A 24,214-nucleotide genomic window follows, 5' to 3' on the forward strand; every position below is an offset into this window, starting at 1 on the left:
TTGTCAAAACTTTGTGCTGACTGGAGAAGCTAGTAATTGAGACGAGGAAGTTTCATTTTCTAACCCTGCAAGTCCCAGTTTGGAAGCATTTTCTCTAAATTCTGCTTGAAAACTGTGCAGTTCCTTGTTTACTTCTCCTCTTTTAATGCTTTTTTATGGGTGATGTTTAAAAAACCATTTGTCACTTCCAGCCTTCTTCCTCAAAGCCTCCCTAGCCAGATCCACAACATCGTTAGGTATTTTCCTATATTCCAGATAGAGCCTCACTGTTTGTTTTGCCAGTAGATGATGACGCCTCTCCTCCAGCCTCCAGGAGCAGTTTCCTCAATGCTCTTCCAACCTGCATTAATGTTCTTATTGCTGCTTCTTCAACAATAGCCTCAACCCATTCCCCAGACTGCTGTCAGCATGCTCTAAGTTTCTGTTATGGCAGCACTCTATTCTTGATACCAGATATTGTTTTCAGTTATCTTTTTCGCTTAATTAGGCCAGAATTGAGTGGCTTAAAACAAAACTATTACTTGCTCAAGACCCTGCAACCTGAGCTGGACCTCCTTCTGATCTGACTTGGAATCATCCATGCAACGACAGACATACGGAGACTCACCTGGGGCTGGCCACCAAAGAAATGTGGAGTGACGGGAATAGATGGGGCACAGCTATATGTTGTCTCTCTCCAAGCAGACTCTCCAGCAGAGAAGCTGGACCTTTCTGCCTGGTGTCTCAGGGCTCCAAGAGACTGAGAGCAAAAGCATCCAGGCCTTTTAGCGTCCATGCAGAGAGCTGGGCAGCAGCGCTTTCACGAGTTCCACCCATCAGAGCAAGCCCAGGGCAAGGGAGACGTCCCTCACCTGCTGGCAGTGCAGAGACTGGGGCCTGTCTTTAATCCACCACAGTGCCTTTCAAAAGGAGCAGCAATAAAACTGACAGCTTCTCAGTGGAAATGATGAAACCAGAAGCCAATGTAATGACATCTTTAAGGTACTAAAAAAGAAAACTGCAAACCTAGAATTCTTTTCCAGCAAAAATATTCTTTAGAAATTAAAATGAAATAGATATGTGTTCAATAAAAATTCAGAGACCTTGGCACCAGTAGGCTTGCACTGAAGTAAAATTAAAGGGAGTTCTTCAGAAAAATGATCCCAGACAGAAATATGGACATGCCAGAGGGAAAGAAGAACACTGGAAAGAAAATATAAATGAAGACTAATTGTACAAAAGGATAACTGCACTCCCCTGAGGAGCTTCACCTTTATATGTAACTAAAATTCATGGTAACAGTAACAAACGACGGCAGAGAAATAAATGGAGTTTAAAAGTTCTGAGTTTTAATTGGTATCGGCCAAGTCATAAAAGAAAGTTTGCAGTGGACTGTAGTCAGAAAGAATGTGTGTTTTAAGTTCCAGGCTAACTATTAAAAATGGTTTTAAAATGTAATTCAGTGGAAGGAAAATGAAATAATGTAAAACATTTGATTAATCCAAAGAAAATTGAGACAGGTAAAAAGTACATAAAAATAGACCACAGATAGTAAAATAGTAGATAAGTATATCATTAATTAGCTTCAGAAAAGATTTATAATTAAAGCGTTTTGTATGGAATGGATTTTTTTAAAATCTAGAACTATATGCTGCTTATAAGAGAAACTCTTCAAATATTAGGACACAGAAAGGTTGAAAATACAAAGATGAAAAATACATCATACAAACAAGAAAAAAGGAAAGCAGATACAGCTACACTCTTTATTTAAAAAAAAAAAAAAAATTGAAGCAAGAAACAGTTAGAAGGGCTGAAATGGAAAAGGTTGATAATACAGATTTTCAAGGTGATGTGGAGCAACCTGAACGCTGATACGTCGCTAGTGAGAATGTAAAACGGTACATACAGTTATTTGGAAGACAGGCTGATAGCTTATTAAAAAGCTAAGCATATATGATCCAGTAATTTTACTGCCAGGTACTTAATCAAAAGTGAAAGTGTTAGTCACTCAGTCATGTCTAACTCTTTGCAAGTCCATGCTCCTCTGATTCTCCAGGCAGGAATACCGGAGTGAGTAGCCATTCCATTCTCCAGGGGATCTTCCTGACCCAGAGATTGAACCCAGGTCTCCTGCATTGCAGGCGGATTCTTTACTGTCTGAGCCACCAGAGAAACACCATGAAAACTATGTCCAAAGATACTTGTTTAAAAATGTTCACGGCAGCTGTATTTGTAACAGCCAAAAACCTGGAATCAGATACCCATCAATAGGAGAACTGATAATCAGTGTTATATTTGTACAGTGGATACTATTCTATAAGACCCTATATCCATATTGATGAATCTCAGAAACATTGTGCTATTACGTCACTGGACACAAAAAAATGTATGGTGTATGATCCCAACTATACGAAATTCTACAACAGGCAAAATTAACCTCTGGTGGTAGAAATCAGAAGAGTGATTGCTTTGTCAGGGGAAGGGAAGCAGCTTGAAAGGACTTTCTGGAGTGTTGGAAGTTTTCTGAGTCTTTAAGTAATAGTCAAAACTGAATGCTATTCCTAAGGTCTGAGCATTTCTATTATACCTGGATTTTTAAAAATGAAGTTTAGATAAAGGTTTTAGACCACCAGAAACTGAAAGATACATGTTATCAACAGACTTGCATTAAAAATCACTGAAGGGATTTTTTCAGGCAGAAGGAAAACTATTCCAGGTAGAAACTCAGAAAAACAGAAAAAAGCAAAGAAAACACAGCAAGAGTAAATATTACAGTATATGTAAGTAAGTGTGTTGGTAGTAAATAACAACAGTACTGTCTTCTGAGGTTATAGCTCATGGCAAAAGCAATACGAAAGGCAGAAAGGAATTACACTGACCGCTGTAGATGGTCTTAGATCCAGTTAGACGTTTTATACTCATGTAATTGGCCTCACTTGGCGTGGGCTTCACTCAGAAGGATAAGGGGCCAGGACACCACAGCAGCAGCCGGCTCGTACCTCCAGAACAAGCACTTACTTAGGCCAGGGCCATTCTCTGCCCACCTTCTCTCCTGCCAAGTGACTGTTGAGGTGCGAGGGAGCAAGTCAGATGCTTAGAAGTGAGGACTGCCCTGACGTAATGCTCTGAGTCCAATGTGAGAACCAGTGTCTTCTGGAATAGCCCCACATGCACAGAGCAGGGACACAATCAGCCACAAGAACCATGGTACGTACCTAGAGGCTCCCGGCTGTGGCTTTCCACAGGTGCTTAGAGTTTTTCCCAGTCTTTCTTTTTTCTAATGGAAAAGTGTCTGTAGGCTATACATTTTACCAACTATACTGAATTACAACTTTATTTTAAAATTTTATAATTATAAAATTTTAGCAGTAGACTTGCAGTGAAACATGTCACAAGTGGTTAAGATAATTCATAATTCTCTGTGACGACTTCACTTGAGAATTTTCTTACCATCCTAAACATTAAGGGCAACAGTATCGTTAGAAGTAAAACAATAACTTTCAATGTTGATAGACACACATTTGGTAAACAATTCAATTAAATTAGTGGGGTTGATCTTACAGGTCCAGATGGTTGGGTCAGCTGCCTACCATTGCTGTTGTCTTCTCATCCTAGTGTGGGTCTACGTTTTGGGGTCAGCAGTCCTTACTCCAGACCAGTTCAAAGCAGAGGCTGTTCTTAAGTGAGAAACAAGAATTCAAGAGACAAGTCGCTTTAGTTTCACTGTGCATGAGCTAGTTAAGAGCACCTGGTAATGGTCCTTTTATCTGGGATAGATACAGCCCTGGTAATGGTCCTTTTATCTGGGATAGATACAGCCCTTTAAAGGATGCCTTTTCCAGTATGCATAATCTGGCTGAAGGTCATGGGGCATTTGATCTTCATCCAAAAGTTAGAACCTCGTGATAAGCTGATAAGGCTGTTGGGAACGTGCTTGCATATGCCTGCAGTGTCCCTCCGTTGTGTCTGACTCTTTGTGACCCCATGGACTGTAACGCACCAGGCTCCTCTGTCCATGGGATTTCCCAGGCAAGAATACTGGAGTGGGTTGCCATTTCTGCCTCCAATCTTTTCCAGTCTCACCAGTCCAGTTACAGTTTACCAAGGTCATTTGTACTGTAAGCTGTCTTGCCTGGTGACAGCTAACGTTTCTCCTTTATTAGGTCTTCAGAGAAATAGGGCTAGAAGGCAAATCCAACATGAGATTTCATTATAGGCTCACAGACCATCCATGACCTTATTAACTTTTTAGCACAGTAGATCTCAGACTTCAGGGTACACCGCAGTCACCTGGAGGACTTGTTAAAACCTATTGCTAGGCTTCTATGACTTCACTTACTGATGTAGTAAGTCTAGGGTTGGGCTTGATAACTTAACATTTCTCAAAAGTTCCCAGGTGATTCTGGGTGATGTTGCTGATCAGAGGATCACACTTAGAAAATAGCAGTGATAACAAACCAAAAGCACACTTTTCCCATTTACCTTTCACAAAAAAACAAGGATCTCCATGTCCTCTCTGCTTCAACTTTTAAAATACTTAGTCATATCCTCTGTTATTTCTTGAAAAGCCAATCTGTAGTTGTCTCTTTAGAGAGGTTTTAGTTTGCATTACCATAATTACCAGTAAGTGTCAGCAGATGACATTGGTCAGACTCCATTTTAGGGTTCAGTCATCATGCACTTTCAGACCCCTCAGAAAGCTGCCCAGCTTGCAGCCGAGGTTACTCCCAACGTGGTAGCCTCTGCCGAGGTCTCGCCTCAGGTGCCAGATGCCCAGCACGCTGCTGCCATTGCCACTGCAGCCAGTTTGTTTGCCAGGTTGCCACGTCGTCCTGTTTGACATGGTGGGCTAGTGCAGAAGTCGTTCTCCCACTTTTGTCCCCCTGTTCTTTAGGTGGTGGCTTGTGAGCACTACTTTGTGCTGGTTGGATCCCCGGCCAACCCAACTTGGGTCAGAGCCAAGCTGCTCCATCGCCTTGTCTGATCCAGACCTCGTCACAAGCATGGAGTCTTGAGTCTATGTGCTTGTCTCCTGCCCACCCTTGTCAGGCATCAATGCCTTCTTTGGCTCAAATGCATCAGCTACACCACGGGAATATCATTCTTGCCAGTCAGCCCATTTTCAACCAGGTTTCTGGTCAGCTCCCATTTCATGGAAAGTGGGACGTTTTCTCTTAGCATAAGTTTGTCTCCAGCTTTCATCCTTTCCTACAAGGGGAAGATTTATCCCCTGTCACACAGTATCAAGCCTTTGCCATCAGACTCTGAGAAAGTTAGCCCCCACTGAGGCTTCAGTCTTACCAGCATCTTCCTCCCCATTCCATTTGTATCATGGTGCTTTGGCCATATTGAACCAAGGATTGAAAGTCTGTTTCATTGATGCTACCACACTGCAACGCACACTGCCTCTGGTTTGAAGCCCAGCTCGACAGATATTTCATATTTTGCACAGCCCAGTAGAGCAGTTGTCTTGCTTTCACTCTGGAGACTACAGAACACAAAGCAAGCCAGCAGGGCAGCTTTTCATGTATTGCTCCAAGAGTTCCCATAGCTGTCTGACAGCAGTCCTGGGGACTGTTCTCTACTCCAACCCCCCAGTTGACAGCTCAGGGATAAGGGGTCAGGACCACGTGGGTGAGTGTGGGAACCACCCTAGCCTGGAAGTCTCAAGTTCCACGTAAGAACCAATGCCTCTTATAACAGTCCTGTGGCCTAGAGTCCAAGAGTTCTAACAAGGGACAGGAAACGTCACACAGAGAAAACTCAGAGCTGGGGCTCTCTACCAGGTCATCACAGTCCACTGGCAGTTTAGGGTCAGGTCATCTTTACCATAAGCGGTGTTTCTAGTAACATGGGTGACATACTACCCTGATCAGGTTTCCAGGGGAACACAGCTGAAAAGTTAACATGAGATTCATTTCCCACGGATACACATGGACAAAATACTAGGCTTTAGCATTACAGGAAAGTAATAAAATTGAAGTAATAATTTATATTTTTAGTCTGTAATAAATCAAAGATGCATGTTGTACTTTTAGCTAATCACTAAAAGAACAGTTAAAGAATGTATAATTAAGGGAAAATGGAATAATAAAAAGCATTTGATTAATTCATAAAGGAGGCAAGGAAGACAAAGGAATATAAAACAGGTGGGTGAAATAGAATGCAAATAGTAAGATGATAGCAATAAACCCAGTTTATCAGTGATCACAGTAATAACATAAAAGGATTACGTACCTCAATTAGAGTGCTCGACATCAGACTAGGTTAAAATGTTGAACCCAATTATGTGCTGTTTACAGATAACACACCTGTAATAAGATACAAAACAGCTGAAGTTAAACAGATGGAAAAAAGATAACATCAAATAAATACTAATCAAAAGAACGCTGGTGTAACTATGCTATTAACAGACAATGTAGAATTTAAGGCAGGAAGCATTACTCTATAGATAAAGACAATTCATAATGATAAAGTGGTCAGACACCAGAATATTGAAAATTGTGTATCTATACAGAACCAGTATCATAGTTTCACATTATATAGACAGACATTAAAATTGACAGATGTAAAAGGAGCAACGAATCCATGACCAAAACAGACTTTAACATACCTCTTAATAGGTGATAGAACTAAACAGACAAAAAATATGATGCGGAACATCTGCTAATATACGCACTTAACATAACTGATATTTATATCATGCCACATGCAACTGTAACAAAATTCTTATTTTAAAAATGCATATGGAACATTTACCATACTGATCACAAGCTGAATCATAAATTAAGCCTCAATTAAATATTAAACCATTGAAATAACTTAGAGTTTATTTTCTATTCATAATGGAATTAACCTAGAGAAAAAAGATCAGAATAAAAAATAAGGATAGAAAATTCCCAGTGATTTTGGGGAAATTAGTAGTGTACCTCTCCCTGGTGGCTCAAGATGGTGAAGAATCTGCCAGCAGTGCCGGAAACCCAGGTTCAATCCTTGGGTCAAGAAGATCCCCCTGGAGAAGGGAATGGCTACCCAGTCCAATATTCTTGCTTAGAGAATTCCAGGGACAGAGGAGACTGGTGGGCTGCAGTCCATGGGGTCACAAAGAGTTGGCTGGTCACAGCTGAGCAACTAACACTTTGACTTTCTGAATAAATCACAATTTGGAGAAGAAAGCAAAATTAGAAAATATTTTTAAATGAATGACAATAAAGATTTGGTATATCAAAACTTGTGGGATGCAGCTAAAAGCAATGCTTGAGGAACGTTTGTAGCCCTATAAATTATTGGATATATTAATTTAAAAAAAAAACAGGCTGAAATTAGTTAATTCAAAAAGCTTCTATCCCAAGAAGCTTAGAAAAAGAACAAAATTAGACTGAGATATTTCTTGCTTCTATCTTTGGCAAAAATTCAGAAGTTTGATAGGATACCCTTGGTGTGACCTTGGGGAAACTGGCACTGTCATACACTATTAGGAGAAATGCAAAATAGAATAACCTCTCTGAGAGGAAAGAGATATCTAGCAAACTATCTATCTAGCAAAATGATACATTCATCCAGCAATTCTACTTTGAGGAATATTTCCTTAAAATACAGTGGCAAAAAAATTACCTGACAAAAATACCTATGAGTAAGACTATTGATTGCAGTCTGACTTGTATTAGTAAGCAAAAAACAATCCAAATGCCCAGTAGTAGGGGGTTGATTGAATAAACAGTCCACTGTGGTTTTTCATTGTGTGTGTGAAATCCACACAGTGGAGGCTTCTGCAGCTGTCAAAATGAATGAGGACAATCTCTATAAACTTATATGGAATAATCTCCAGAATACAGCAAGTGAAAAAAAGAACAATAGAAAAAAATTATACCTCAGATTACTACTTATATCTTTTTAAAATAGCAAGTTGTAGGGAGGGAGAATATTTGTAGAAAGAAACATATTTTAAAATGAAAAGACTAACTTTGAAAAAAAAATTTTAAATGCTGTCCCATGGAAGGAAGATAGAAATAGGCTAGAAAAGACAGGAAATAAGGCTAGTTTTCCTTGAATCAACGTTTTTTTTTTTGTTTTTTTTTTTACTTTGAAACCAAATACTTTGCATAATTATAAAAAATTTTTAAATAAGGTAATTCCTAATTAAAAGTAAAGTTAATTGAGCCTAACTGTGCATTCCATTGGTAGTATAACCACGTCAAGAGGAACTATTCCAAGTGACTTTAAAACACAGTTATTTGGCTGCACATCCCTAATGAAATTTACCCTAAGAGCAAAAGAAAACCTTATACTGTTTTCAGTAGTACTGTTGTTAATAATGTTAGTGTTATTCTTTTGGGATTGTAGGTGTATGTACTGCAAAGTAAACGAGTAATTTTGTTGATGATTTGGAAACTGGAATTTTGAGTATGGGTGAAAGGACATGGAGATGTGAGAACAATGACGTAAACATCTTTAGTCTTAAACTGAAAGTATTAGTCAGAATTCCTGATATATTTAATTGATATCTTTACACATATGCTGGCTTCATTTTGCTGAAAGACTAGAATCTATGACTAGCCCAGTGTTAGTAAGCACCCTCCGTACCCAGATTGTGATCTTTAGATAATTTTCCACTTTAAAACAAAGTCTATAATAAAAGACAAAGAAGGGCCTTATATAATGATAAAGGGATCAATACAAGAAGAGGATATAACATTCATAAACATAAATGCACCCAATACAGGAGCACTTAAATATATAAAGCAAATATTAAAAGACCTAAAGATTGACAGTAATACAATAATAATGGGGGACTTTAATACCTGACTTATATCAGTGGACAAATTAATCATCCAGACAGAAAATCCATAAGGAAACAGTGGCCTTAAATGACGTTAGACTACTTGGCCTTAACAGATATCTATAGGACATTCCAGGCTTCCCTGGTGGCTTAGACGGTAAAGAATCTGCCTGAATTACAGGAGACCCAGGTTCAATCCCTGGATCGAGAAAATCCTCTGGAGAAGGAAATGGCTACCCACTCCAGGATTCTTGCCTGGAGAATTCCATAGACAGAGGGCCCTGATGGTCTCTGATCTCTGGGGTTGCAGGAGTTGGACACAGCTGAGCAACTCACACACACACACACACACACACACACACATTCCATACACATACACACACACACACGTTCCATCCCCAAACAACAGAATACACATTGTTTTCAAGTGCACATGGTCTATTCTCCCAAATGGATTGCATGCTAGGACACAAAACTAGTCCCAGTAAGTTTAGGTGCATAGAAATTATACCAACCATCTTATCTGACCACAACAGTATGAAAACTAGAGATCAATTACAAAACAAAAATGGGAAAAACAGAAACACATGGAGACTAAACAATTTGATACTTAAAAACCAACAGATCAGTGAAGAAGTCAAAGAGATCAGAAAATACCTTGAGACAAATGAAAATAAACAACTTTCCAAAATCTATGGGACACAGCAATAACGATCACAAGAGGGAATTTTGTAGCAGTGCAGGCATACCTCAAGCAACAACAAAAAAATCTTAAACAACATAACCTACCATCTAAAGGAATTAGAAAAAGAGACAGAGCTTCCCTCGTGGCTCAGTGGTAAAGAATCTGCCTGCCAATGCAGGAGACACAGGTTCCACCCCTGGGTCAGGAAGATCCCCTGGAGAAGCATATGGCAACCTATTCCAATATTCTTGCCTGGGAAAGAAAAAGAAAAACCAAGCTTAAGAAGAAGTTAGGAAAGTAAAGATAGGAGAAGAAGTAGAGACCAAACAAAACAATAGAAAAGATCAGAGAAACCAATAGCTTTTTTTTTTTTTTTTTTTGAAAAGATAAAAGTGATAAAACTTTAGCCAGGCTCATCAAGGATAAAAGAGAACGGATCCAAATAATATAAAAAATGAAAGAAGAGAAATTAAAACATATCATAGAAATACAGTCATAAGAGAATACTATGGGGAAAAAAAAGAAAAACAGAGAATACTATGAACAGTTACATGTCAAGAAATTGGATAGCCTAGAAGAAGAAATGGATAAATTTCTAGAAACATACAATCTTCCACGACTCAATCAGGAAGAAATAAATAATCTGAACAGACCAACTACTAGTATTAAAATTGAATCAGTAATCAAGAAACTACAAAAAGAAAAGTCCAGGACTAGATGGCTTCACAGGGCAATTCTGTCAAACATACAAAGAAAAGTTAATACTTACTCCTCTCAAAGTATTCCAAAAAACTGAAGAGAAGGCAGTGCTCCCGCATTCATTCCACGGGACAACTATTACCTCGAGGACATGAGTATGGCCGTGAGTTGTTGATAAATGTTGAATCTAGGTGGTGAGCACATGGAGTTCATTATACTGTTTCCTTTATTTGTATATGCATTTGAAAATTTTCATTATAAAACACCTAAAAGGTGTAGTCACAAAGGTGAGCAAAGAAATGGCATGTCAAAAAATGAGTAGGCAAATTTCTAAAAATTACATACATCTTAAACTAAAAATGTATTTGTGTAAGTAATTAAGTCAAATACCCAGTGGATGAGTTAGATAGATTTAGCCACAATTAAATAATCAGTGAATTGCAAGCTTTGTGTAAAAAAATAAATTACCTGGAGTATTATAAAAGTAAGGAAATAAGCAAATCAACAGATTGAGGAAGCACCAGGTGTCCCAAGCTGGGTAAATAAAAAGAAATCCACGCCAAGATGCATTATGGCAAAGACAAAAGATATCTTAAGAGCGTCTGTTTCAGTCAGGATCCTGTCAGGAAAACAGAAACAACATTACGTGTTTCAAAAACCAAATTTAATTTAGAGAACTGATTACAGGCAGGCCTTGTTTAATTGCACTTCGCTTTATTGTGCTTGGCAGATGCTGCATTTTTTTGCAAATTGAAGGTTTGTGGCAACCCTGTCTTGAGCAAATCTATTGGTGCGATTTTCACTTTCTCTGTGTCACATTTTGGTAATTCTCACAATACTTTGAACTTTTTCATTACTACTTCTGTTATGGTGACCCGTGACCAGTGATTTTTGATGTTACTATTACCACTCACTAAGGTTCAGCTGATTGTTACCATTTTTTAGCAAGGAAGTATTTTTAATGAAGGTATGTACATAGGTTTGGTTTTTTTTTTTTCTTTTTTTTTTTTTAGGGCTTCCTGGGTAGCTCAAACAATTAAGAATCTGCCTGCAATGCAGGAGACCTGGGTTCAATCCCTGGGTCGGGAAGATCCCCTGGGGAAGGGCATGGCAACCCACTCCAGTATTCTTGCCTGGAGAATCCCATGGACAGAGGAGCCTGGCGGGCTACAGTCCACGGGGTCACAAACGACTGAACGGCTAACACAACAACATACAGTTTTTTAGACACAATGCTACTGCACACATAATAGACTACAGTATTAAATGTAAACATAACTTCTGTATGTACTGGGAAACCACAAAGTTTGTGTGACTCCCTTTTGCAATATTCTCCCCATCGTGAGGTCTGTAACCAACAGCAGTGTCTCCAAGACATGACCGTACATTGTGGTGGAGGGCTGAACAAGAGAACAGGAAGCGCGTAGGAAAATCAGAGATGTGCACTTAGGGAGTGGGAAGGCACACCCTCGGGGCTTCTGAAATCTAGAGTTCACAGGCAAGAGCTCCGGGTGAGCTAGAGTTCCTGCTTCTGAGGAGGGAGCATGGGCTGGTCACTGGGTCTGGAAGGGCTGGTCACTGGGTCTGGAAGTGCTGCCCCCAAAGTGCTGCCAGAATGACCAACTGGAACAGCATGCCAACTGAGAGAAAAAGTCCCACTCCTTCTCGCCTTGCAATTGCCTAGCACACATGTTTGCGGAACTTAACAAGAAGCCTGCTAGCAAAGGAGAAATGTGGTTTGCAGTGTTCAGCCACAACTTCACAAAGCAGATTGTACAACTTTGGATTTGCATCTGAGAGAAAAGAGCTTAAGAAACGTCATAGCAGCATATTCAACAACTATGTGGCAGGCGCCTGCTTTGTGCAAAATACTTTTCAAGGGCTCGGCATAAATCAGTGAAGAAAAATTAAGACAAAGATCTCTGTCCTCATGGAGACAGAAAGGTCAGATTACCTATAGAGGAGTGTGTCTAAATGTTTCCATAACAACTGGCTAATCCAGTTTTGAAGGATACTGGGCCCCCTAGAATTGTGCCCCCTACAATGTTGGAAGAATAAAGGCACTTAAAGACAAAGAACTGGAAAAAGTTTACCAAGAGCCCCACCCTAAAGGAACTTTTCTGTATGATAACTAAAGAAAAACTATCTGAAGCAAAGGAAGATTGACTAAGCAAATAAAATTACGCAGGTATACAAACCCAAACAAACACTGTGGAAAACAGTTTGAGATTTCTTTTTTAATGACTAAATAAATTCTGGACAAATGTACATTTGAGAGTGGGGTGAACAGAGTTAAGGTATTTAAAGCCCATTTTTGTGTTCAGGAGGAGTGAGTGAGAATGTTGCTTGGATTTTAAATTAAAAATTGAGTAGAAATTTAAGGGTAACCTTTTGAAAAATGTGCAAATCCCAAACCTGTGAGGATAAAATAATGGAGTAAGAAGAGAAGGGGAAAAAAAAAAAAATCCAAGAACTGCTCAAAAAAAGGAAAAAAAAAATTCAAGAATCTGGATAAAAGAAACCAAGAACTTAAAGGAGCTATTTTTTTTAAGTCATATCTAAAACATAATAGAAATGTTGAAAATAACAGGAAAATACTAATCAAAAATGAATATACTATCAAAAGGTAGTAAAGACAGTTACATTAATTACCTGAAAGATATATTTCAGAGCTGAAAAATTATTAAGGTCAGAGAGAATGACCATGTAATGATAAAAGCTTTAATTCACCAGAAATATATACCAGAAAAAGAAGTGCAAAAAGGCAAAATGGTTGTCTCAGGAGGCCTTACAAATAGCTGAGGAAAGAAGAGAAGCTAAAGGCAAAGGAGAAAAGGAAGAATATATCCATCTGAATGCAGACTTCCAAAGAGTAGCAAAGAGAGATAAGAAAGCCTTCCTGAGTGATCAATGCAAAGAAATAGAGGAAAACAATAGAATGGGAAAGACTAGAGATCTCTCCAAGAAAATTAGAGATAGCAAGGGAACATTTCATGCAAAGATGGGCTCAATAAAGGACAGAAATGGTATGGACCTAACAGAAGCGGAAGATATTAAGAAGAGGTGACAAGAATACACAGAAGAACTATACAAAAAAGATCTTAGTGACCCAGATAACCACGATGGTGTGATCACTCACCTGGACCCAGACATCATGGAGTGCAGAGTCAAGTGGGCCTTAGGAAGCATCATTACAGAGCTAGTGGAGGTGAAGGAATTCCAGCTGAGCTATTTCGAATCCTAAAAGATGATGCTGTGAAAGTGCTGCATTCAGTATACCAGCAAATTTGGAAAACTCAGCAGTGACCACAGGACTGGAAAACATCAGTTTTCATTCCAATCCCAAAGGAGGGCAATGCCAAAGAGTATTCAAACTACCGTACAATTGCAGTCGTCTCACACACTAGCAAAGTAATGCTCAAAATTCTCCAAGCTAGGCTTCAACAGTACATGAACCGAGAACTCCAAATGTTCAAGCTGGATTTAGAAAAGGCAGAGGAACCAGAGATTAATTGCCAACATCTGTTGGATCATCTAAAAAGCAAGCGAGTTCCAGAAAAATGCCTATTTCTATTTCATTGACTATGCTAAAACCTTTGTGTGGATCACAACAAACTGTGGAAAATTCTTCAAGAGATGGGAATAGCAGACCACCTTACCTGCCTCCTGAGAAATCTGTATGCAGGTCAAGAAGCAACCATTAGAACCAGACGTGGAACAACGGACTTGTTCCAAGTTGGGAAAGGAATACAGCAAGGCTGTATGTATATTGTCACCCTGTTCATTTAACTTATATGCAGAGTACATCATGTGAAACATGAGGCTGGATGAAGCACAAGCTGGAATCAAGATTAAAGGGAGAAATAACCTCAGATATGCGGATGACACCACCCTTATGGCAGAAAGTGAAGAGGAACTAAAGAGTCTCTTGATGACAGTAAAAGAAGAGAGTGAAAAAGTTGGCTTAAAACTTAGCATTCAAAACTCTAAGTTCATGGCATCCAGTCCCATCAATTCATAGCAAATAGATGAGAAAACAATGGAAATAGTGACAGACTTTATTTTCTTGGGCTCCACAATCACTGCAGCTGTGAAATTAAGACACTTGCTCCTTGGAAGAAAAGTTATAGTAAACCTAGACAGCATATTAAAAAGCAGAAACGTTACTTTGCCAACAAAGGTCCTTATAGTCAAAGCTATGGTTTTTCCAGTAGTCATGTATGGATGTGAGAGCTGGACCATAAAGAAAACTGAGCACCAAAGAATTGATGCTTTTGAACTGTGGTGATGGAGAAGACTCTTGAGAGTCCCGTGGACTGCAAAGAAGATCCAACCAGTCAACCCTAAAGGAAATCAGTCCTGAATATTCATTGGAAGGACTGATGCTGAAGCTAAAGCTCCAGTACTTTGGCCACTTGATGCAAAGAACTGAGTCATCAGAAAAGACCTGGATGCTCGGAAAGATTGAAGGCAGCAGGAGAAGGGGACAACAGAGAATGAGATGGTTGATGGCATCACCGACTTGATGGACCTGAGTTTGAGCAAACTCTGGGAGTTGGTGATGGACAGGGAAGCCTGGCATGCTGCAGTCCATGGGGTCACAAAGAGTCAGACACTACTGAGTGACTGAACTGATTGATAACCTTATGCATACCCAGTAAGATAACCTCAAAATATATAAAGCAGAAAATTATTTAATGAAACAAACTGACAAACCAACACATACACACCTTTTTCTGCTGCTGCTAAGCCAGTCAGTCTATTTGAATTTATATTCATAAATATATTAGTCTGTGGTCTAGCTTTAGGAAAAGCTAAAATTTCATCACCCAAATTAAAGGAGAAAAATTATGAAATCGTTTCAATAGATTGCATTTGATAAAATTCAGTACATTCATGAACTAAAGGTAATGCAAATTAAGACTAGAGAAGAATTTCTTTAATCTGATGAAAAGAATCCACAAAACATTTTTATCAAAGATAATTCTTAATGGGAGAAGTATTTTAAATAATTCTTTGAAGTCAGGAATAAGAATGCCCACCATTACCCCTTCTTCTCAGCATTGTACTGAAAGTTCTAGCATAAGTATTAGGAAGAAAAAAACATGTTATTCAGAAATGATGTGATTATCTGCATAGCAAACCTAAAAGAATCTACACACAAATTTTTAGAAGTAACAATGTGTTATCAAGGTAGTTGCCTGTAAAGTCAATAAATAAAAATACGTTACATTTTTATATAGCAGCAATAAATATTAGAAAACATAATTTTAACACATATTTACTTTGTTACAAAAATATTAAGTTCCCCCCAAAAAAAAATTTCTATAAAATTCCCAGTACTAAATCTAACCAGAAAGTCATAAGACCTATGTGCAGAAAGTGATAAAACTTTACTGAAAGACATTTTAAAAGACCTAAATAAACAGAAGGGTGTGTAATGTTCATGGATAACAAGATACATACCATAAACATATCACTTTTCTACAAGTTGATTTATAGAGTCAATACTGTTAGACTCAAAATAACAGGGTTTTTTTTTTTTTTTATGGCTCTTGAATAGCAGATCTTTACATTTATATGGAAGGGTAAAAAATAGATAGGACATTCATGAAAAGAAGAATAAGGTTGTGAGAATTGCCTTTTGTGAAAAGTTGTAAAATAAAACATGCCATTTGCTCAAGGAATAAACAAAAGTAACAAAAATGAATAAAAGCCTGTAGCCTATACAATCTCTAGCTTACAAGAGCTATGCAAGATCAATGGGGAGGTGAGGGCTATTCAGGAAGCTTTCTAGGGCAGTTCCTTAATTTCAGTTGGCCCCTCACATCCTACACAAAAAAATGAATTCCACATGAATTAAGGACTCAAGCATCAAAAACAAAACTTTAAAAATTAAAATATGAGAGATGATCTTTCTGGCCTTGAAGTACAAAAAGGTTTCTTGAAGAAGATTATAAAAGCACAGTCCAGAGAAGAGAATTGTTAATAAGTTCAACTACATTAAAGTTTGAAATGTTTTAATTAAAGACATTTTTTTAAATTAAAAAGAAGCCAGAGTAAGGAAAATTCATGTAAAACACTTAGCTTATAAGGATTAATATGCAGAGCATGGAAATAAAGTGATGGGAAAGATAAATAAGATAGAAAAAAGGTATAGAAAAGATATTAACAGACATTTGACAGAAAACAATTAAGACCAATGTGTTTATGACCAATAAAGAAGAAACAGTTCTCAATCTCACTAATAGTCAAGAAATACAAATTAAGGCTACAGTAAGATACCGTTTCACCCCCACTGATACTACTAAGAGTTAGAAAGGCTAGACACCAGGAGGCACTTTTAAACATTGCTGGTAGGACTGTAACTTGCAGTAACACCTTTAGGAAGCAATTTGGCTTTCTCTGGACATTTGCATATCCTGTGATGTAGCAGTTCCACTCCTATGTATATAGACTAGAGAAACTCTTTGCACATTTATTGACAACAGGAAGTAACTCAACCCCCTCCCCCCATTTACAGAAAATGGATAAACACATTATGGTATATTCACTTAATGGACATTTAATTGTGTAAAAGGGAATTGAATGAACTAAGAACTACATTCAGCAACATGGCATGCTTGAGTATTGAGTAAAAACCCCCAAGTCCCAGAAGACTGCTTACAGTAGGATACCATTTTTATAATGCACAGGAAGTAAATTAAGCATTGTATTGTTGGGGTAAATAGGTGTGTGTGTGTGTGATAGAACAGTGTTTAAAAGGAGCAGTGGGATAATAAACAGAACACTTGGGATAATGTGTGCCTCTGGAGCAAAGACAGGAGGACAGCACAGTGAAAAGAACACACAGGTAGATGCAAGGTAACTCACCACCCCCACCACCATTTACAGAAAATAAACACATTATAGTATATTCACCTAGTGGACATTTAATTGTGCAGAAAGGAAACTGAATGAACTAAAAACCACATTCAGCCTCATGGGTGAATCTTAGGATATTTATTATTTTATGCTTTACAGCATAAGTGTACATTTTATATAATTACATATTATCCATGTATATATATATATATATTTATAACACACAGATATAAGGTGCATCAGACATTGGCAGTAAGTGTGTTAGTCACTCAGTCGTGTCTGACTCTTTGTGACTCCATGGACTGTAGCCCTCCAGGCTCCTCTGTCCATGGAATTTTTCAGGCAGGAATACTGGAGTGGGTTGCCATCTCCTACTCCAGGTATGTTCTTTGGAATGTGTCAGATATTGGCAGTAAAGAAAGGTAATTTTATTTTCTTTAAACAAAAAAAGAAAAAAAGAATCCTTTTGATAAGCCAGTCAGAAGGATCAAGTCATGAAGAAGGAGGGATACATCCGGCTAGCTTCAGAGTTCTGTGCAGCCCCACTCACACCAAGAAGCAATGCCAGCAGATTATTCAAGGAAAGAATGGGCCGTGGTTATATCCAGTCAGCTGTGTTTCAGGCATAAAGGCTACAGACAGAAAGTTCTGAACGTATACGATTGTATTAGTTTGTTAGGGCTTCCATGACAGTACTGCCGGCAGGATGACTTAAGCAACAGAAATGTATTCTCTCAGTGCTGGAGGCTACAAGTTGAGGATCCGGGTACCAGCAGGGTTGTTTTCCTCTGAGGCCTCTCTCCTTGGCTTGCAGCTGGCTACCCTCTAGGCAGCTGTTCAAGGGGTCAGCGTCTGCACAGAGGACACTGATGTATCTCTTTCTCTTCTATAAATCCACTTACATTAGATTTTGTTGTTTAGTCACTAAGTCGTGTCTGACTCTTTTGCTACCCCATGGACTGTAGTCCACCAGCCTCCCTGTGGATGGGATTTCCCAGGCGAGAATACTGGAGTGGGTCGCCATTTCCTCCTCCAGGGGATCTTCCCGACCCAGGGATCGAACACACATCTCCTGCATTGCAGGTGAATTCTTTACTGCTGAGCTGCCTGGAAAGCCGGTTATATTAGATTAGGGCCCCACAATAATGACCTTATTTTTAAATTAGTCTGCCCTCTAAAGACTTTATTTCTAAATACAGTTACATTCTGAGATACTAGGGATTGAGACTTTAACATATGACTCTGGGGAGACACAATTCACCCCATGACAACAATCTCAGAGAATAATTTTCCTATCAACCCTTCTTAAGAAAACTATTAGAAGATAAACTTTAGCCAACCAAGAGATGACTAGGGCAGCCACACAGAACTAATGTCAGTGATCAAGGAATATATTTACATGTAGAACCAACAGAAAAACAAGGCAGGAAATAGTATTCATATCACCCTATGTGCCCCGCCAATGAAAAATGATAGAATTACAAAAAAAAAAAAAAAAAAGATTGAAAGGACAAAGTAAGGAGGAGGCAGAGTAAGTTTTCCAGTTGCCTCAACCAGAATGGCTAGGAGTTAGAAACATCCATCAAAAGGGGTAGTGAAACAGGGAAATTAAAAATTAGATGTGATTAACCCAATATCGGGCCTACATTACGGGCTTCCCAGGTGGCGCAGTGGTAAAGAGTCCACCTGCCAATGCAAGAGATGCAAGAGACACAGGTTCGATCCCTGGGTCGGGAAGATCCTCCGGAGGAAGAGATGGCAACCCACTCCAGGACTCACGCCTGAAAAATTCCACAGACAAAGGAGCCTCATGGGCCACAGTTTGCAAAGAGTTAGACATGACTGAGCACACAGACCTGAATTAAGTAACAAAGATTTTGTATATAACAAAGGTAGCTTCACAGTGAGGGAGAGATGGATTATTCATTAAGTAACATTAAGGTGACTTAATGGCCATCTGGGAAAAAAAAGTAAATTGGAGCCTTATCTTTTACTTTACACCAAGTTAAATTCTAAGTGGATCAAATATTTAAATGTGAAAAGGGAAACTACAAAAGTTCTGGGGAAAACATATGGTAAAAATTCTTGATAACCTTGGAGTAAACCAGACTTTTCCTAACTACAGTTGAAAATCCAGAAGCCATTGGAAATAGATTAATAAACTGAACTATGTAGAAATTTAAGATTTGAAAACTATGATTCAGAGAGGTTAAATATTTATTTAAAAAGGCTATACTAGTAGAATCAAGCTTGTGGGATGGTTACTAGGGTCAGTGAGAGAGTGAACGTAAGGTGCGAGGCAGACCACCAGCGCCAGGTAAATAGTTAAATGGTCATGAACTTGTGTTGCGACTCCCAATCTTGGTGGTAAGTTAGTGTGTTATTTAAGAGACACCCGCTTTAACCGACCTTTCCTTTGCAGAACCAGACGTCCTGGGTCCTTTCCAGCATGGCAGCTCTCTACTGGAGAGTCAAAGGCCAGGGGAAGAAGGCGATCGACTGCCTGCGCCAGGCCCTCCACCACGCGCCACACCAGATGAAGGTGCGTGGGGCTCCCAGGTGGGAGCTTCCATCCCTCAGTTGCTTCCCGCGCCCGCTGGTTTGTCCTGAGGTTTTGTCAGCCTTCCTCTTGCTCAGCCCGTAAGGAAGCAGCAAGAGGCTAAGGGTGGGAAACCTCAACGACCCACCCGTGCTGCCACAGGCCTGAGTTACACTCACCGTCGTGGCCTCCCCACCTCAGCAAGTGGGGCCGTCGGGGAAGGGCTTCAGGATCCCGGAAGAACCCCATCAGGAACAGGCATGGCTGAGTCGTAAATGCAGCTCTAAGTGGGGCTCTGCCTCTCACCACCTTTGTGATTACTTTGTGACCTTAGGCAAGTTCTTAAACCTCTGTGACCTCATATAACGATGTGTCTCTGTGGGTGTCCAGCAAGGACAAACATGGGTCTTTTTTTTCTGTTCTTCTATGTCTCCTGTAGAAGAACCCAGTGATATAGAGAAATGCAATATAGAGACCAGTTTCTCAGGTTACACATCTAAAGGGGGCTTCCCAGGTGGCACTAGTGGTAAAAACCTGCCTGCCGATGCAGGAGACACAGGAGACTTGGGTTCTATCCCTGGACTGGGAAGATCCCCTGGAGGAGGGCATGACAGCCCACTCCAGTGTTCTTGCCTGGAGAATCCCACAAACAGAGGAGCCTGGCGGCCTACAGTCCATAGGGTTGCAAAGAGTCGGACAGGGCTGAAGCGACTGAGCACACATCTAAAGGGAATAAATATTTGTGATATTAGTAAATATTTGTGATAATAATACTGCAACTTTTTCAGCCCCTCATCCTGTGCTCCATGCTTCTACGCTACCACTAGGCTCCCCAACAGGAAGGGCCAAGACCCTGGATCAGGGGTCAGGGAATTTTTCTGTGAAGGGCCAAATAATACACATTTAGGCTCTGAGACCAGCCTGCTTCTTGCAGCCACTCAGTTCTGCCATGATAGCATGAACACAGCCCCAGAAGTACCTCGGGGAGTGGGAATGATGAGGTCCAATAAAAAGGTACAGAGTTGGGCAGCAGGCTGGCCGTGTGGCCTGTGGCCACAGCGCACCAGCCCTGCCTCAGGGTGCCGTGGTCCTTGCAGAGAAGAGCTCGGCTCTGTGACAGTGAGCCTCAGCGTGGACCGTGGACAGCGTCGGGCCCCCGGCTGCTCCTCACAAGCTGCCGTGTGACCCGGAGCTGGTGCCACGATGGACAGCAGCTGCCTCACTCAGCAGGAGGTTCACCCAGCTAGCATTTTTGTTTGTGTTTTGAGACAAGACTCTCCCAGAGAGAGAAGTGCACAGCTGGGCTGGCACACGCTCCTCCCCCTCACAGACCCGCAGCAGACAAGCCCCCACATCGAGCTGCACGACTCTCCTTCGCCAGGGAACACTGACCACATTGCCTACGGCCACCACAGCCGAGAGTGAGAGCCCAGAAACCAACCTTCTTCCCTTCTCTCCCAGGACGTGCCCCTCATCAGCCTGGCCAACATCCTGCACAACGCCAAGCTCTGGAACGACGCCGTCATCGTGGCCACCATGGCGGTGGAGATCGCGCCACACTTCGCCGTCAACCACTTCACGCTGGGCAACGTATACGTGGCGATGGTGAGGCTGGCCTGGGAGCGGGGCGAACCCCCTCTGCTGCCTTCTGTCAGGGCCACGTCTCTAGTTCCAGACCCCCTGACTCTGTCAGTGTCCCCTGGTTTCCTGGAAGCTTTGTGTCTAAAGTTGTAGCTCTCCACCACAGGTATAATTCATGGTAGGGGGTTTGTAAGTCTTTAAAATAACACAGTAAACTCACCCAGGTATCTGCAACTGTGTAGTTCCTCACCATGAATTTAACACTCACAGGCCCATTTACCTGCCCTCTTCTGCAGACTGCACCCTCCCTAACACTCCAAGCGGACACACACTCGGGCTCACTTACTGCCAGGCCGGGCCAGGTCCCCAGGATTGCTCTCACGGTGCCCTGTGCGGATTTCTCTTGTTGTCTTTTCACCTTGTTTTATAATTTTTGTGTTGAGCAGTAGTCTCTCCCACCAGACCAGGAGCTCCTTAGGAAAGAGACTCCTCTTCATCTCCCTGTTCCTGGCACTTCACGGGGTTTGGCACATAGTAGGTGCTCACCAAAGGTTTAATGAATGGTGGAATGCCACTAGTTCCCTGGAATACCATTTATAGCCAAAATGGCAAAGCCATCATCCAGAATCCTGTTGGGTCAGGAGGAGGACCAGTTTCAGAACTCAAAGTCCCAGGGATCCCCCAGAAGCTGTCATAGCTGAATCTAGAACATGAGAGTCATGCCATCCACTTTCATGCAAAGTTTAGTGCCCACATGAGGCTCTTTCCAAGGTGCTCTTGATAAAGGCTCATGTAACGAGCAACTTCAGGCTCCAAGTTGTGTGTGTCATCCTTGACTTCAAAGGCAAGAAATTTAATTTGGCCTATTGGTCTTGCTGAATGTGCAGATTTCCCTCTCTGCTTCTTAAAATTGAAGAATCTATTTTCGTCCCCAGTAAATGCAAAATTTGCTGCTATGAATGAGAAATTCTGCCTCTCATTTGACTAGAAGGAGTCATTTAAGCGGTAGATTCGGGCTCTTCTTCGGGAGTATTAGTCTAAGTAAAAGATGAACGCCTTCCACGTGTGGCAGTGATCATTCCAAACCGAGTTCATATTTTCAAGTGTTAGGGAGAATAAGAAACTGCTTCAAAATTTACAAGTCTAATTGAGATACCTGACTTGACTTCCTTCTTTCTAGTTACAGTAGAAAATTCAAGCAGATGCAAAATCAGCTTTTGCCAGACATAGTTCTAGTGGTTTCCGTGAGGATTACAGGAAGGGATTCCACGCAGCGCCTGGCTCTGCGCCTGGCACGCGGCAGGGCTCAATGACGGCGGTTCTTACTGCCACTCTGTCGTTGGACCAGGCCTCTGTAGAGCTGGTCTGCCCTCTCTCTGCCTCCGGCTCTTGGTCGGCCATGGTTTTCTTTGTGGTCTGTGACCTCGGGGACAGGGACGGAGGTGGCTGTCCCCTCCGCCTCAGGGATTTAGACGCACTGAGAGAACACTGCAGGCCCGTCCCTGCCGCAGATGCGCTCTCCAGGAAGAGAGACGCCACCACCCCTGTTGAGCCTGGTGGTCACACCCCTCTCACTGTGTCCCTCTGCCCCTCACAGGAAGAGTTCGAGAAAGCACTGGTGTGGTACGAGTCTACCCTGAAGCTGCAGCCCGAGTTTGTCCCCGCCAAGAACCGAATCCAGACCATCCAGTGTCACTTGATGCTGAAGAAGGGCCGGCGCTCTCCTTAGCTCATCCCTCCCCTCTCTCCTGTCTCTCTTCTCATGCTCTTCAAAAAATGAATAAGAAACCAATCATTGTCAGTATCTGCTTTTAATGATGTGTGTGAAAATAACTGAATAAGACATATAACAGGACTTTTACATATGTGGGAATTGTTTTGTTTTTGTTTTTAAGTTCCTTCTTTCCCCCAGCCAACCTCAGAAACGTAAATTTGTTAAAAGGAAAATGCAGCTTAAAGATACCGTGTAAATACTGAGCCAAGACATTTCTGGAGCGTGCTCTGTCTCCAAGACCTCAATGCCTTTAGGGCTTTTCTCAGTGGTCCAGCCAGCTTCCTCCGCTCCGGCGGAGGACGAAGCCACGTGGCACCTTCTCTGCTTCTCGTCACAGCCTCTGTTGTCCATGGAAATGCAGAAGCCCGTCCGGCGCCAGTCAGCAAGAAGCACTGTTCCGCGCTCTTCCCACTAGCTCTCCACACTGCCCCCCGGCCTTGTCCGTTCCATGCTGCTACGTTACAAACTCTCAGAGGTAGTTTGCGGGGGAGGGGGGGAGGAAGGGGAAATGATTTTAAAAACAAAATATTTACAACAACGGAAACCCTTAGGATCACCTGACCTTTGTGCTGTTATTTATGTTGGGGAGGGAGGGGGGCTGAGAAGGGGAAATCAGCAGTGTTCAACATCGCTGCCATTTGTACTTTAAATTGCAGATCACAAGGAAACCAATACGTTGACATCCTGTATAACAGGTTTATATATATAGAATATGTATATTTGAAGCCCTCAGCAGACTGAGTCTGTGTTTTACTAATTCTTTGTTCACTGTGTTACCCATCTTGGAATGAGGCGTGAATGTCGGCTCCCTCTCTCTGAGGCCTTCAGACTGAGCCCCTCAGGAGAGTGAGGAGCCAAGGTTGAGTGTTTCCTTACAATGCTTATACCTCTGGTCCCAGGAGAGTCAGAAACTCCAGGCATTTGGGAATCTTCAAGGGCACATACTGAGGACAAAAATAAAAGTCGTTTATGAACAAAATAGGTCTGTGGCATGGTTTTTCTTTAGAATCAGGCTCATCCAGGCAGCTCTGAAGCCTCACTGTAACCCTGGGTTGGATCTTCTCACATCCTAGGTTGTCTTTTTCTCTTTTTCCACAACATAAAGCGAGCGGAGAAATAGTCCATCACTAGGTTTTATGGTTGATGATCTTACATGATACATTTGACCACGAAAGACGCACAATCAGATGTTCAGAGTTGGTAATTGACCTTCCAGGGAAAAGAAGAAGAATCTAAACCACAAAGTCACATCCCCTGCGGTGAGCACTGATCCTAAAGTTCTTCCAGGTAAGCTTGATGGAGAAACTTGGTGAG

At 41.1% G+C, this 24,214-nt stretch overlaps 1 protein-coding gene across 2 annotated transcripts in view; it reads left to right on the top strand.

The window, feature by feature from the left end:
• The window catches only part of TTC17 (tetratricopeptide repeat domain 17), a 112,161-nt gene extending 88,282 nt beyond the window's left edge, over window positions 1-23,879 (top strand). For both annotated transcript variants that reach the window (XM_043909708.1, XM_043909718.1), the window contains 3 exons: window positions 19,429-19,548; window positions 21,007-21,150; window positions 22,724-23,879. In XM_043909708.1, the coding sequence (XP_043765643.1) occupies window positions 19,429-19,548; window positions 21,007-21,150; window positions 22,724-22,855 (396 nt within the window). In that variant the 3' untranslated portion in view covers window positions 22,856-23,879. The remainder of the gene's footprint in view (window positions 1-19,428; window positions 19,549-21,006; window positions 21,151-22,723) is intronic.
• The last annotated feature ends 335 nt before the right edge of the window (window positions 23,880-24,214 follow it).

This window comes from Cervus elaphus, chromosome 1 (assembly GCF_910594005.1).
Source record: "Cervus elaphus chromosome 1, mCerEla1.1, whole genome shotgun sequence".
Lineage (NCBI taxonomy): Eukaryota > Metazoa > Chordata > Mammalia > Artiodactyla > Cervidae > Cervus > Cervus elaphus.